The sequence below is a fragment of the Gambusia affinis genome, linkage group LG12, assembly GCF_019740435.1.
Source record: "Gambusia affinis linkage group LG12, SWU_Gaff_1.0, whole genome shotgun sequence".
Classification (NCBI taxonomy): domain Eukaryota; kingdom Metazoa; phylum Chordata; class Actinopteri; order Cyprinodontiformes; family Poeciliidae; genus Gambusia; species Gambusia affinis.
Genome location: NC_057879.1, coordinates 6,152,839 through 6,167,075, shown reverse-complemented (window position 1 = coordinate 6,167,075; position 14,237 = coordinate 6,152,839). Strand labels below are relative to the sequence as shown.

At 41.0% G+C, this 14,237-nt stretch overlaps 1 protein-coding gene across 6 annotated transcripts in view; it reads left to right on the top strand.

Moving 5' to 3' along the window:
- Positions 1–14,022, top strand: part of col15a1b (collagen, type XV, alpha 1b) — a 52,065-nt gene extending 38,043 nt beyond the window's left edge. For 4 of the 6 annotated variants that reach the window (XM_044133249.1, XM_044133248.1, XM_044133244.1 and 1 more), the window contains 23 exons: positions 150–212; positions 1,805–1,840; positions 1,982–2,065; positions 2,347–2,412; positions 2,698–2,733; positions 3,187–3,249; positions 3,598–3,687; positions 4,105–4,140; positions 4,264–4,317; positions 4,446–4,502; positions 4,640–4,699; positions 6,361–6,405; positions 7,547–7,628; positions 7,711–7,736; positions 8,125–8,223; positions 8,699–8,843; positions 8,918–8,982; positions 9,057–9,194; positions 9,639–9,737; positions 10,589–10,663; positions 10,751–10,948; positions 11,091–11,206; positions 12,327–14,022. In XM_044133249.1, the coding sequence (XP_043989184.1) occupies positions 150–212; positions 1,805–1,840; positions 1,982–2,065; positions 2,347–2,412; positions 2,698–2,733; positions 3,187–3,249; positions 3,598–3,687; positions 4,105–4,140; positions 4,264–4,317; positions 4,446–4,502; positions 4,640–4,699; positions 6,361–6,405; positions 7,547–7,628; positions 7,711–7,736; positions 8,125–8,223; positions 8,699–8,843; positions 8,918–8,982; positions 9,057–9,194; positions 9,639–9,737; positions 10,589–10,663; positions 10,751–10,948; positions 11,091–11,206; positions 12,327–12,549 (1,956 nt within the window). In that variant the 3' untranslated portion in view covers positions 12,550–14,022. The remainder of the gene's footprint in view (positions 1–149; positions 213–1,804; positions 1,841–1,981; positions 2,066–2,346; positions 2,413–2,697; positions 2,734–3,186; positions 3,250–3,597; positions 3,688–4,104; positions 4,141–4,263; positions 4,318–4,445; positions 4,503–4,639; positions 4,700–6,360; positions 6,406–7,546; positions 7,629–7,710; positions 7,737–8,124; positions 8,224–8,698; positions 8,844–8,917; positions 8,983–9,056; positions 9,195–9,638; positions 9,738–10,588; positions 10,664–10,750; positions 10,949–11,090; positions 11,207–12,326) is intronic. The other 2 variants (XM_044133246.1, XM_044133245.1) reach the window with 1 other exon arrangement.
- The last annotated feature ends 215 nt before the right edge of the window (positions 14,023–14,237 follow it).

The window sequence follows — 14,237 nt, the reverse complement described above, 5'->3', positions numbered from 1 at the left end:
CACTTCCACTTACGAACAAATGGCAGCTCATCAAGCTGAACTGGAACATTGTCTACAAAAGATATGCGTATTATTTTTGCTGCATCAGGCAAACAGGTAAATGCATAACATTCACTGGATGTTGCACTCTGTAACTTCTGTCATTGCAGGGGGAACCGGGGAAACGAGGACCAGACGGCCTGCAGGGCGTTGCAGGACTGCCAGGTGCCAGAGTAAGCATCAGCAGTAACATGGCGATGTGGGCGTGCGCGGCGTATCCGCGTTAACACGGCGTCTGTATGATGAGTAAAACTGGGCAGACGTTGACGTATGATATTAGTTTCCACGTTGTTGCCGTTTTTGTGTGTGTTTTGGGTTGGCACGTTGAACATGATATTGATGCCACGCAGGATTCTGGGTCGTTGTACTGACGCAGAGAGGCGATGTCTGCTGTCGACCCGGTGGAAAATATACATAAAATACCAGCTATCGGCAGTAAAAGCAATGTTTTGATATTGGATCGCCCTGTTAAAGATACGTAAAAGTAAATGTAAGTAAATGTGTCTTTGGTTGCTGGTGCAAAGTCTCACACTATAAAAACTATTAAATTCCCTTAAAAATATCAACTGAAACAATTTTTTTTTTTTTTTTTTTTTTTACTCTTCTACTTAATGTTTTTGAGTTGATCAGACTTTCTAGGAACTTATGTTTAGTTAACCTCAAGCTATTATTTGCTTCGGCCAGAAAAAGGACGTGACTCGTACTGGTCGCCATTCACAGGCAGCGGAATGGGAAGTGAGGTTAAAAAAAAAAATCAAAATGTTGAAACACTTTGTTAGATAAACCACAGTGATGAATCTTGGAGTCGTCAAGTCTCCATGGCAACTATCAGACGTGATCTGATGAAGGCATTAGAATTGGGATCTGATGTTTCTGTGAAATGAGACCAATATTTTCAGTAACAGAGGCTCCAGTTGGATTTGGGATGAAAAATATAAAGAATATGTGAAAACAACCTAAATGTGGTGTGGCTCTGTTTCCCCTTCCCAACGCTCTGAGGTCTTTGTTCGACTAACTGGTTTTCTGAATGTTTTTTACAACGGAGGTACGGTGGGAACTGAAAAAGGAACTGAAAATGTTTCATCAGCCAGTTTCACAGAGGACATCCAAAACATACGGACTCATCAATGCAGACGTAGTAGATTCAAAATCAAACTTCTCTGGATGCATGTTTATTATTATCACTAAAACAATACTGGCACAAACGAAACATTTTTGCTGCACGAACCGGCGCGAGGTGAATTTTACCTGATTTGAAGCGAGTTTGGGGGGCTTGGTGACCTTTCATGACCTCTGGAAACATTTCTTAATATCTTTAAAATGACAGCCGCACAAACTAATACAAAGGTAGCACAAACATTTGAGACTAATCTCGTTAGATTTCAAGAAGGTGTCTGTGTGTGTGCGTGTGCGGGTGTGTGTGTGTGTGTGTGTCCCCCAATCTGTGTCCCAATCTTGTGAAACTTTATGGAATTAGAAAACGTGCCTTCCTGGAAGTTTTACAAAGTGCTTGTTGACAAGAAGGGAATCCAAGAGGAGATTTTGTAAGAATTTCTTTGATTTTTCTCTCTGAACAAACCCAAAGGGAAATTTAGGTTACTTTGTGGTGTTTTACACATCCTTACCAGGGATTCCAGCTAATCTCTACTGATCTGTTTGCACAAAGCCTTGCCATTAGTCAGACTAGTAGTTGTACTGTGGTTGTTGCCAAAACATTCTAGTTGATGTTAAGTAGAATAAGATACTTCTTTCTTCTTTCAAACAGGGGTCCAAAGGAGAAAAAGGCAGCCCAGGACCAAAGGTAGGAAGATTAGATACAATTATAAATGCTTTATGCAGCACAAGTCAAATTCTGCAGTCTGATAAAAATATAAAAGCCTGTTGGAAGTAAGCATTTTGCTCTCAGGCACAGTTTTAATAAATGTAAATATTGGCGCTGCAGGGCGATCCAGGTGCTGACGGGTTCAGTATCGTAGGACCGCCGGGGCCTCCCGGACCTCCAGGACCTGCTGCAAACCTGCAGGAAGTAGGCGTTCACACAAACACACCCGGTCTTCTTATTTAAATGAAATGTCACTTAAACTCCAAAGAAGTATGACTAATTTACAAGGGTCGAAGTTCAACTCAAATTCTTCTGACAACATTTTGTGTTTGGATGCCGTCAGTTTAAAGCACAAATTTGAAAAAACATAAATAAAGTAAAATAAATTAATTAAATGTACTACTTTTGCTGTAATACGTTTGTCATATTGTTGGTGAAGCCGTTAAAAGATGCTTTGTGTTTTTGATCATGTGTTCTGCCTGCAGCTGCTCCAGAACGCTGCAGATGGGATGTTAAACGTCACAGAGTTCAGAGGACCCCCGGGGCCCAGGGTGCGTGCTCTCTGGCTACACATGTAAACAGTGGTAACCGTTATGCAGTGAGGGTTTTGCAACATCAAAAAAAGTACTCCATGTTTTTGCAGCAGCTATAAGCAATGGAAATAATCAATTAATTAAAATTTTTTTTTTTTTCAGAACTATGAAAGCGTAACCAGACTGCTGCCGTTGGTGTTTAGTTTAATGCTACGGCTTTGTCAGAATAGATAAATAACCGAGACCCGCTGCCTTTCCTGTACGGACATGAGTGTGTATTTGTGTGTGTTTGTCTTGCTCCAGGGCCCTGAAGGTTTGCCAGGACAAGCCGGATTTCCAGTAAGTGACCTTTTGCGACTCCACTGTGTGCTGAGCCTGTTGGCCCGACCGACTCTCTGGCTCACTGACTGCATGAAAGTCCGTTTGCTACATCAGTAAATCTACATCCGTATCTTTTTCAGTAAACCAGCTGCTTAACTTGACAAGAATTTACTTCATACATTTCATTTAGGCTACATGCAGTAGAATTTCCAAAATGGCCGAACTTCCAGTTTTATGGTCGTCCTTCCTGAACCTTCAAACTCAAGACGGTCAATAACTTCGTCCCGATGTCCTCGGGTTGCACAGACTACATTAGCTCTTTTCAAAAGCAGCTGAAGACATTGCTGCATAGAAATGTTTTTAGCTAATTCCCTGGATGTTTTTATACTTGTTTCATTCTTGCTATTTCTCTCAAGACCTTTGTGTTTTTTTTTAGATTATACAATTTAGTGATTTTCTTCCCTTTCCCAGGGCCCTAGAGGTCCAAAAGGAGACAGAGGCCCTGAAGGTATTGATGGAGCTACAGGAGAGAAGGTTAGCAACAAGATTTTACATCCTGAATGAACATCCTGACAGGTTCTGGAAAATATAGCCGTTTGTGTTTTCTCTCACTTCCTTTTGAAGCATCTTACTGATTGTGAGAATCGCCATGATTCTGCCTCCTTCCCTCAGCAGTCCACACTGAAGAGTGTTGTTGTCAGTGCAACGTCATAGCTCTTTGTTTGTAGGATATTTGAGATTCCAGCTGGGTGTCTGCTGAGCAACACCAATCATGCATGAAATATTACAATTTCTTTGAGTATCGGTCGTAAATATTTTTGAAAATATTGCGATTTTTGTATTATTTTTATTGTTTTTTTTGCTTTTTATTTGTTTCTACAGGGAGAAAAGGGCGAACCTGGAGTGACAATTGCTGCAGATGGATCTATTTTGTCTGGACCAAGAGGCCCTCAGGGGCCAAAGGGCCCAAAGGTATTTTAAAACAACAACTTAAGCAACTTGTTTATGTTCATGCTTTATCGAGATGAATTTCTTTCAGAACTGCCGTCACTTCTGTTGTTAGAATAGAATAAAATTACAACACTTCATTGAATGTTGGTCATTCTAATCAGCTGATCGAAATACATTTAAAGTAGAAATGTAAATATTCAAGGAAGAAAATGAGAAGAAAAGCAACGTAAGTTATGATGGATACCAGATTGTGATGAAACGTTTCTGAACATTAAAATAAAAAACCTTTTTGAAAAAATTGTCTCATCTGTGCCATGTTACAAGGTATATATACACATATATAAATGCTAATCATATAAATATACATATAAATCAATGTACTTTTTTGTTTTTACTCCATAATTTCATGTTTTATTGTACTGCTTTGTGGTCTCCCAGGGCGACCGAGGCTTCCCAGGACCCATAGGACCTGTGGTGAGGTTATAATAAGTTTAATATTTTAAAAGTTTACCGGGGTTACACTCCTAAAATGTCATTGTAAGAAGAAGTTGACAATCCTGACTCTAACGTTGTCTAACAGAGGGCCTTTCATTCCAGGGACCGATGGGACATCCTGGTCAAAAAGGAGAATATGGTTTCCCTGGACGCCCAGTGAGTGGTTTTATATAATCACACACCTGCTGACCGTACGGCGCGGACAGCGGCACTGTGAAAACTACAATCTGCTCCTACATTTGTTTTTCGAGCCGACGGGTAAACGCTGCTGTCTCTTGTTGTAGGGGCGACCCGGTATGGTGGGGAGGAAAGGCGACCGAGGAGAATCTGTCAGCCTGCCGGTAAGGAGGAACACTCAAGCAGAGATTAATAATAATATATGGTTAGCGTAAACTCAGAGCAATTCAAAGATTTAAGGACCGATTTGCTTTAAAACAAATGCAGAAACAATATTTCTTTTTCTTTTTCTTTTTTTTAGGGTCCTCCGGGTCCTCCGGGTCCTCCTGGTCCACCAGGGAGAATTCTCGGTCTAAATGGAGTGAGTATGCAGTGATCACGGCTTATGTGAAAGTTTTATGATTAAAGGAACATGTTACATAATGATTTCTTCTTTATTATTCTATCTGCCTCTTCTTGCATTACGAAGCGCAGTAAGTATCATAGTATTGTAACTTTACACCAAAAAACAGGTTACTGACGTTCCTGGTGTGTGTAGTTTGGAGTTCTGTTTCATTCCTACTGACCACCAGGGGGCGGTGCTGAAAGCACCGAATGTTCCATGCAGGCATGTGCCGTTTGAGCAGTAATATCAACAGAGTCACACCTGTGATCAATCAGAGACGGATGATCAATCAGAGACGGATGATCAATCGGAGGCCATGTAGCATGACGTCAGCCGAGGCTTTGTTCCTACAGAATCTTCTCGCAAAATGCAAGGATTCTGAGTGACGGAGAACCTCTGGCGGTCAGCCGGGATTCATAGAACCGAAGTTACATACATAACTTTAATTTTACCTCCTTTACCATCTTCTGCGCTGTGTGTAGGACTGATATAAACTTTGAGAGCTCTTGAGTTATGCGACTGGACGTCAATCCTGCCGTTTCTGGCCTAAATCTGATTGATAAAATCAGATGAAAGAGGGTGTTGATGCATGAAAGCCCTCCAAACCTTCAGAGATCACTGATTTAACTTCACACTGTGAGAAGAGACTCTTTTCGGTGACGAGGCAAATACTTTTGTACAATAATGTCTGTCTAGTTTAGGAAAATAGGACGATAAACATTACAAATAAATGTCCCTGATGTTGTGATCAACTCGTGAAAAAAGCAAACTATGACGTTAAAAGTTTCCACAGTTACATTTATTATGTAGGAACTGTAAGCTGTGCAAATAATTGAGATTTCACAATTACCCCAAAATAAAATGTGGATTTTTTGGGGGCTCTCTTTTTCCGTACTGGAATAAAATGAACTTTTTCTTTCCTTTTAGTGTAAGATTTCAATAAAAAAAAATAAAAAAATTCTACTTATTTTGCAGGCGTTTCCAGAAATGCTGAGGGTGCTGTATTTACTTTTTATTACTTAGCAAGAGTTTACTGCAAATCAATTTATGATCAAACGTGATAGTTATTCTGCATTTCTTTAGTTTTGTTTCATTCTGTTTTGTTGTTTTTTTGTTTAAATGTAATTGTAGGTTAGTACGTGTTAGCTTATGACACTGATTTTACTGAAACCAAAGAATTCCTATCATTGAACTGGAGGAAAAGTAAAACACTGAATACGTTTCTCATTTATCTGTTGGGTAAATATAATGTCTAATATTGCAACATAACTTTTGAAAAAGTTCCCAATATTTTCGTATTGCACAGTTTCACCTGAAATGAAAACTTATTTTTCTTCCGTTTTATTTCAGAACGAAAAATTTTGTTGCACCAAAGTAAAAGTGCTTCCTCAAATCTTAACAGCAAAGAAATAATATACAGACCGGTTGTTATTGCCAGTTCAATTAGTTACTTACCCTTGCAGGATGCTACATTAGTTTAAATTCACATGCCTGAGCATTTAAATGCCCGACTGAACAGAAAATGAACGAGTGTTTTAACAATGCAGAGTGTTTAGATTTCTGGATTTTCGGTTGAAACTCTTCAAGCTTCATTGAAATGAAACTCTGCTCACACTGCTCTCCTTTGAACCCAAAAGACAGTGTTCCCGGTGCGCCCCAGACCGCACTGCAAACTGGGACGAGTAAGTCTGAGCCGGACCGTCTGAATGGTTCCTTCCTGTTGGAAGTGGGACCATCTGGTGGTTCTGGTGGTGTGTGGGCTTCTGTTTGTTTTGTTTTTGTAATAAAGCATGAAACCTCTCTGGTGCCTCCTTCCCTCCTTGTCGCCTTCCATTCCTGTTCTCCTAACAGTGTCTGATAAAGCCACGTGAATGTAGCCGTGGTGTGATGGCATCAGGCTTTAACATTTGTCTTGCACAGATTCCCTGCAATATGAAAACTTTTTTTTTTTTTTTTTAGTCCAAAACATAACCAGAAAGATCAATTCCTGCATAACTGTGGATGGTTGAGCCGGGTCCAGTCATTAAAGACAAATGTTAATGCGAGGTGTTTCGGGGGGCATGCTGGTCACTACGTAGCTCATCTGCTCTTTTCCTCCTCAAAAGCTCAAGGACGAGGAATGAAGGGAAGGAACATATCTTGTGTTTTATGTAAATCAGAGTTGGTTCATCGTCTCGTTTTTGATCAGTCGCTGAAAGAGTGAAACTGCATGACATGTAATAATCTGTTTAGGTTGTTGCAAAAACGATGGAGCTCCATCTCTGATTTACTTACTGTTGGGTAGATACATAAGGTTTCTTCCTGGTGTCGGGGTTTGTTTGTTTGGTTGGTTTTTTTAACCGTTTTAGCATCTCGGAAAGGGATTCTTTGTGAAAAACGTAGCGGGCCGAATGGCATATCCACAAAGCCTGACGAGCAGAGAAACACTGCGACTGGATCCATATGTTGATAACCAAATGCTGTAAGACGTTGTGTCTCTTTAATAAAGTAACGTAAAACCAGTGTTACATTTGAAAGGAACATTTCTGAGATCAAAGTGGCAGCTCATATTCTCTGAGGAAAACCCCGGAGCAGATCTAGCTCCAAACCGTTTTTAACTCGACCTGCGCTGTAAAACCTTTGTGCTTCATCCCCCCGTGCGTTAACCTCAATAACTGAGCATGTGTCTCTTGGATTTAATCAGTTTCTTTCTCAGGGCTGGCAGCAACGTTATCGACACCCTTTTTACCCTGTTTAACGTCCAGCAGTATGTTTAACACATGCACACAACCTGAGCAATTCGGTTATTGATGTGTCTATGTATATTTGTGTGTGTGTGTGTAGGAGTCGGTGACAACGAGAGACTCTGTGGGACGTAAAGGAGCCAAAGGCGACGAAGGGATGCCTGGTGAGCCGGGAACGCCCGGTAAGACCCGTCTCTTTCCTGCAGCAGCAGCCTCTGAATCTGCATCCCTTCATCTTGTTGCTTTCTTTGTTGTTCACGGCAGAACCCCCGTTACCTGATGCGGTAGAGGTGAGTGGAAGCCCGTCTCGCACACCTCCAACAGATATGATCAGATGAAACAGTGGAGGAGAATCTGTTGCCGTCACGTTTTTGATGTTCCTGTTCAGAGCAACACGCAAAGAAAACGAGTTGAGATTTGCTTTAGACAAAGTTTAGCAACTTCAGGTGATCAGAATGTGGAAGACAAACAGCGAGCCTGTTAGCTCCATGTGCTAAGCGTACATCACAGTCCGCTGTTATGATCGCATCCACCCAGTAAGGATGTTATCAAAACACTTTCAAATAAATTCTTCTTTTATTGCAGTAAAAACAAATTAGAACATCCAACGTTTGATTTGAGCATAAAATCTTGTTAAAACGTTGTTTTAGTTTTGCACGACTGTTTTCTGTCGCTCAGGGAGCTCAAGGCGATCTGGGGGTCAAAGGTGAAAAAGGAGAAAAGGGCGACTCGGGCCTGCCCGGTCCTCCAGGACTTCCAGGAAAATCTGGACTTGTGGTGGGTTCAGCTTTGAATCGGAAAACAAATCAAACTTCGGTTTTGTTCCCTGGTTACGCCAGTCGCCAGAACTTGCGGAGCGTTCCGATGATCGAACTGTATGGAGAAATATTTCATTCCATTCTTAACACCAAATTTCAAAACATTTGTGCCATTTGAAAAATGACGATGAACCTGAGCAGGGTGTACATCGAAGCAGCTGCTTATCCAAAACTGGAGACGCAAAATTTGGGCCGATATCGATATCCAATATTAATGTTGCTGTTTTGGTTGGGTAACCAATATTTACTGATATTCTATGTATTTCTCAACTATTTTGACACCTTTGAGGGAAAAAAAAAAGACAGCAACAAGATGGAAATAAATATCGGTTGTTCGTATTGGCCCAGCTGTATTTATTGGGCCAATACCGATGTGTTAACAAATGCTTAATATCTTCCGATACCAATGTTGGTGCCGATGTATCGTCCTTCAGGGTCCAAAGGGGGAGTCTGTTGTAGGTCCACCAGGTCCGGCTGGTTCCCCTGGTCAACCCGGAGCTCCCGGGCTCGGACGACCTGGGCCCCGAGGGCCGCCTGGCCCTGCTGGGCCCCCGGGACCGGCCCCCGAATATGGATCCGGTTAGTTTGACACAAAGAGATTTAGGAGGAACTGAGGACTACGTCTGTAATCATGCTGCATATCTTCTCTTCAGACGTCAGTGTCCCTGGTCCTCCCGGTCCTCCCGGTCCACCAGGATCTCCAGGCTACGCTAACCTGGTAAGATGGCTAATCCAAAGAGCCGGAAAGCACCGGAAAGCGCTGGCAGTGATGTTGTGACGGTGTGTGGTCAGGTGACGACCTTCAAGACCGTCAAGGCTCTCACCAGAGAAACCAGAGACCAGAGAGTCGCTGAGGGAACGCTGGTGTACGTGTCCGAGAGAGGGGGGGAGCTGTACGTCAGGGCGCGCAACGGGTGGCGCAAAATCCAGGTTTGTGCCGCAGATTTACCATCCTCTGAGCTGCAGTCTTATCTGTACGCTTGGCATTAGCTGGCGAGTTACAGCTGAAAAAATGCCGCTGTTGGGTTTTACCCATTAGTCGCATCAAAAGTCAAATGTAAAACTTTCAGACTTTAATTCTGAAAAAAATGATAAATACCCTGTGTTTTTATTCCCTCCCCAGTCATCCAATAATTGGTGTTGGTCTCATAAAATACATTATTTTGTTAAGATTGTGGCTTTAGTCATTTATCCTCCATTCTTTGTGAGACTGAATGTGCATTTGGGATTTTGCTAGATAAGTTCAATAATTCTCCCATAATTTCACAATGACAGTGGCTGCTAATAGCTTCTGTCTGTTTGTGATGATACAAAACACTTTGCTCAAAAAATGATAAACATCCTCACATTTGATGTGTTTGTTTTGTTTTTTAGCTTGGAGAGCTGATTCAAAATGAAGCTTCCTCATCAGAAGCGTCTCAGGCTCTGAGCAGAGCGGGAGATTGGAGCAGACCACAAAGAGTTCACAGCCAGGTACATACCAACACACACGTACACACACTCTCTGCGGACCCAGTGCGTGTTCTTTGTTTTTATCTGAAACTTTTGCACATGCGCACAACGCTGGAGGGCAAAAGGACGATTCTTTTACATGCTACCCATAGCCGCGCTGCTGTGGTAGAAATTTTTTTTAACTAAAATCAATCTGGAGATGTAGATATTATTAATTTAGTTCAGTGAGTCACAGGAAGGGGACAAATGGCACCATAGAACCATTAAAAATTCTTCAGAACCACTTTTTTCTTGCTCTCTGTATCGGCTACGCGCAGACTCGTTGCCATGGCAATTGATTCAACACCAAAAAAACAAACAAACATTAAGTCCGTTACAGTGTTATGTTTATAGGGTTGTTTATTTTGCGATTAATAATAAGTGACCGTAGTGGTAGATCAGCTACCGCTGCTATTAGCTAATCTAACACAGCTGAGGTGGATTAGCTCATTTAAACACCTGAACCAAAACACACCGAATTCCACGTCACATCTACGTGTTACTGTTGTCAAAGTCAAGTTAGAATAACTGAACTACTTCCATCTCTCTTACTATTCCTTTTTCTTAATTAAAACGTTTTACTGACCTTGTTATTTAGTTGTCATAGTGTGGCAAAAACACTGCGTAGCTTTATATATATGTGTGTGTGTGTGTGTGTGTGAAGCCTACATTTAAGGTTTAACGTGTTATGTTGTCAACTTAACAGCTAAATTAAGCTTTGGTAGTTGATGGGGAGCAGCTTATTGCGCTCCAGCAGGAAGATGGGGGCGGGACCTTGCAGGTGTGACGTCAGGCTGCGTAAACCAACTGTTTTTGTTGTTTCTGTCGATCAGGAACTGCAGGAGGGCAGTAGGGGATACCAGCCCAGCTACAACATCTTGCCACAGACCATTGAGTCCTTACCTGGAGTGAGTGGAACAAATGCCGCGGTGAGTCGTCATCGCCTTTTTCTACCGCTTACCTCCCCTCCTCTTTGCCTCCCTGTCTGAATCTAGCTCCATCTAGTGGCGCTGAATGCTCCGCTCAAAGGCGACATGCGCGGCATCCGCGGGGCAGACTTCCAGTGCTACCAGCAGGCGCGCTCCGTGGGGCTTACCGCCACCTACAGGGCTTTCCTGTCATCACACCTACAGGACTTGGCGACCATAGTACGGAAGGCTGACCGCAACAACCTGCCGGTGGTTAATCTGAGGGTGAGGAAATGCTCTCCTTAGTCCAGGTTTTTTTTTTTTTTTTTTTTTTGGGGATTTTTGGTTTCTTGTACAATATATTTTTAAAATGACTGCTTTAAGTTCATTGTATTTTCAAATGTATTTTTTTTCCCACTTCTCTCAGGGGCAAATATTGTTCAGCACTTGGACCTCCATATTCTCTGAGAATGCGGGCATGTTCAATCCTTTGACACCCATTTATTCTTTCGATGGACGCAACATAATGACTGACCCGGCATGGTGAGTGGATGTTAGCATTAGCAACCAGGGAGATGCTGCCAATGGAAAACCAGAGGCAGAGAAAATGTGAGGTAGTATATGTGGAAGATTAAAGACATCAACTGTCCAGACTAGTCATTTTTATTACCAACATTTTTTAACTCCAGATTATTGAACTGAAGCATAATAGTGAGAAAAAATTAAGTTTTTCCAAAGCTAAAGTTATAGAAAATTGCATGAAAAACATAGTATGGTCTAAGGGTGTGCTGATTTATCAAGCAGTCGATCTGTTGGGCCGATTTCTTTCATTTCGTGATTGACGATCGGTCAATACATGTGAAGCTGATCTTATCCACCAATCTTATATATCTCACTAAAGACCCACTGTCCTTTTCAGACCGGCCCACCAGGTCTTGTCTGCACATTTTCAGTTAACAATAGTCCTCCCACTGTTACCAAGTCAGCAACTTTCTTGCTATGTTTAGCAACATTTCAGACTAAAATAATTTGGTATTGGCAAGTCAGTCTTTTTAAAAATCTGTAATCTGCGTTTGGCCAGAAAATTGCAATTAGTGCACTGCTAGTATAGTCATTATGCCAGTTCATAAGTAGAAGGGTAAAAGGCAAGTTAGTGAGTAAATAGATATGGAACTAAATGAGTAAGGAATGGAGAAGATTAAAAAATGTAGGTAACATATGTGCCACTTTTTTCTTCATAAGTGAAGAAAAAAAGCAACAAACTGAACAGAAACTGTATGTAGGGCAGGTAAATACAAACGTAAACAAATAAATAAGTTGGGCAAGTAAATAACTGACTTAGTAAATAAGAAAATACAGCAAGTATATAATTAATAAAAAACAAAACAGGCAACTTATTAAATAAGTTACATTTAATAACAAGAGAATAGAGTGATTTTTTGTTTCTTTGAGCTAAAGGTGAATTATTTTTAGTTTCCTCACTAAAATATAGTGAGGAAATTTTTTTTCTTTAGAAATCCCACAGTGAATATAATCCGTTCAAATATTGTTAGCAGTCCTGCTGATGAAAACGTAAGAGGGAGAGCATTTCAGGGAAGAACCTGCTAGCTCTTCCCTGAAGCGGTTCTGACGCTGACAATCCTCGCCCTTCTGCCCCCTGCAGGCCGGAGAAGCTGGTGTGGCACGGCTCCAGCGCGGCGGGCACCCGCCTGACCGCCAACTACTGCGAGGCGTGGCGGACGGGCGACGTGGCGGTGACGGGCCAGGCGGCGCTGCTGCAGACGGGTCGGCTGCTGGGACAACACCCGCGCTCCTGCTCCAACCTCTACGCAGTGCTGTGTATAGAGAACACATACGTGGGAAACACACCCCAAAGGAGAACCTGAAGAAACACACACACATGTTAACACACATGCAGGCATGTTGAAAGTGGGAAATAGGATTGGGGGAAAAACCCATTTAGGCACATGAAACACACACACACACACACACACACACACACACACACGCATAGATACATGTTGTTATTGTTTTATTGTTGTGTTTAGTTCCCACCTGAAAGGCGGCGTGAGACGGCAACTCAACATGTCCGTCCATGTCTAGAGCTCAGTTATTTTTGTTGTCTCTAACAGAGTAAAAAAATAAAATAAATAATAATAAGTACAAAAAAAACCATTGTCAGTGTTTGAGAGCTGCCAGCTTTACGACGTTTCTGGGGCTTGTTTATTTTCCTGCTCTACAGGCAGACAGACAAACTAGTAGAGAAACGGAGCAGAACTGCTGTACATTAAACCACAAAGTCACTGGCCTGGTCTGAAGACAAAGTCTCCTTTTTCCTGTTTTCACACTAAAGTGAAGTTTCGCATCTTAAGGAAGGTCTGACGAGACCTGCAGCGATATCGGACAAAAAGAGAATACTCATTTACGACGCCACGCGTAAAAAAAAATAAAAAAAAGAAGAAGAAGAAAAAAGTCATACAATATACTGCTTCTATTGCAGTAGCATAATCTCACAGATTAGGAAAAAAATTAAACAAAAACATCTGCAAAATATGTAAGTTTTTTTTTCCAACACTATTTTTCAAAAGTTTTAGAAAAAAGATTTTCTAAAAATAAAAGATCAATTTCGAAAAGTTTTTTTTATTTTTACTTTTGCTAAAAGAAAAAAAGTTTGTCTAGAAAAAAATTAGATCAAATGTTCGACTTCTAGAAATTTGCTCATCAAAAATTCTTTGTCAAATCAACTTCACAGATTTTTCAAGCAGATTGATGTACTGCAACTATTGGCGTTCTAATTGCAACAGAATAATTTTTTGTAATAACATTTTCAGATTGACTGCTGACTAGAAAAGGGTCATTAGTTTGACCCATTCCGCTATTCAAAATAGGAAAGACAGTAGAACATCCCACTGGACTGTTGATCTTCCCAGAATAAGGAAACGGCTACGATAAAATGGATGTTCGTCTAAATTTGCCAACATCTCTATTAGTTCACCTATTAGAAAAAAAAAAAAAAAACATTTGTGATTTTCTTCTATTTATACAGTAGTAAGTCCTAGGAAAACGTAGCTAGTATGCATTCACATGTTGCTGTTTGAAGTTGAAACATGTACGTGTTTGTTGACATTGTCCTGTTGTTTTTTTTGTAATACTGTAGACGTCTTTTTCTTTTTCTCTTTTTTTAATGAAGCACACTAAATGACTGCTAATCTGCTCACCACGCTTTGATTGAAATGTTCTGCCTGTAAACTTGACTGTTAGTTGTTCTACTGTCTGATTGTATCTTCTGTTGAAACAAAAACTTGACTTTCTTGTACGTACCTTCTGGTGCTCTCTAAATAAAGTGTCGTGATTTTTTATTTTTTTGGTTTGTTTCTTTTTTGTAAGCAGTGACTCTGTTGTTTAGTAGAAATCTTGCTTCTTAATAAGTTGGAATGCAATCACATATATAGATGCATTTGCATGTTGTGGTCCTTTAGCAGACTTCTTAATCCATTTTTTTCATCCTTCCATTCAACTTTCTATCAATATATGTAGATACAGCACTTTAATCAACAGTCACTTTTTGAGGCTC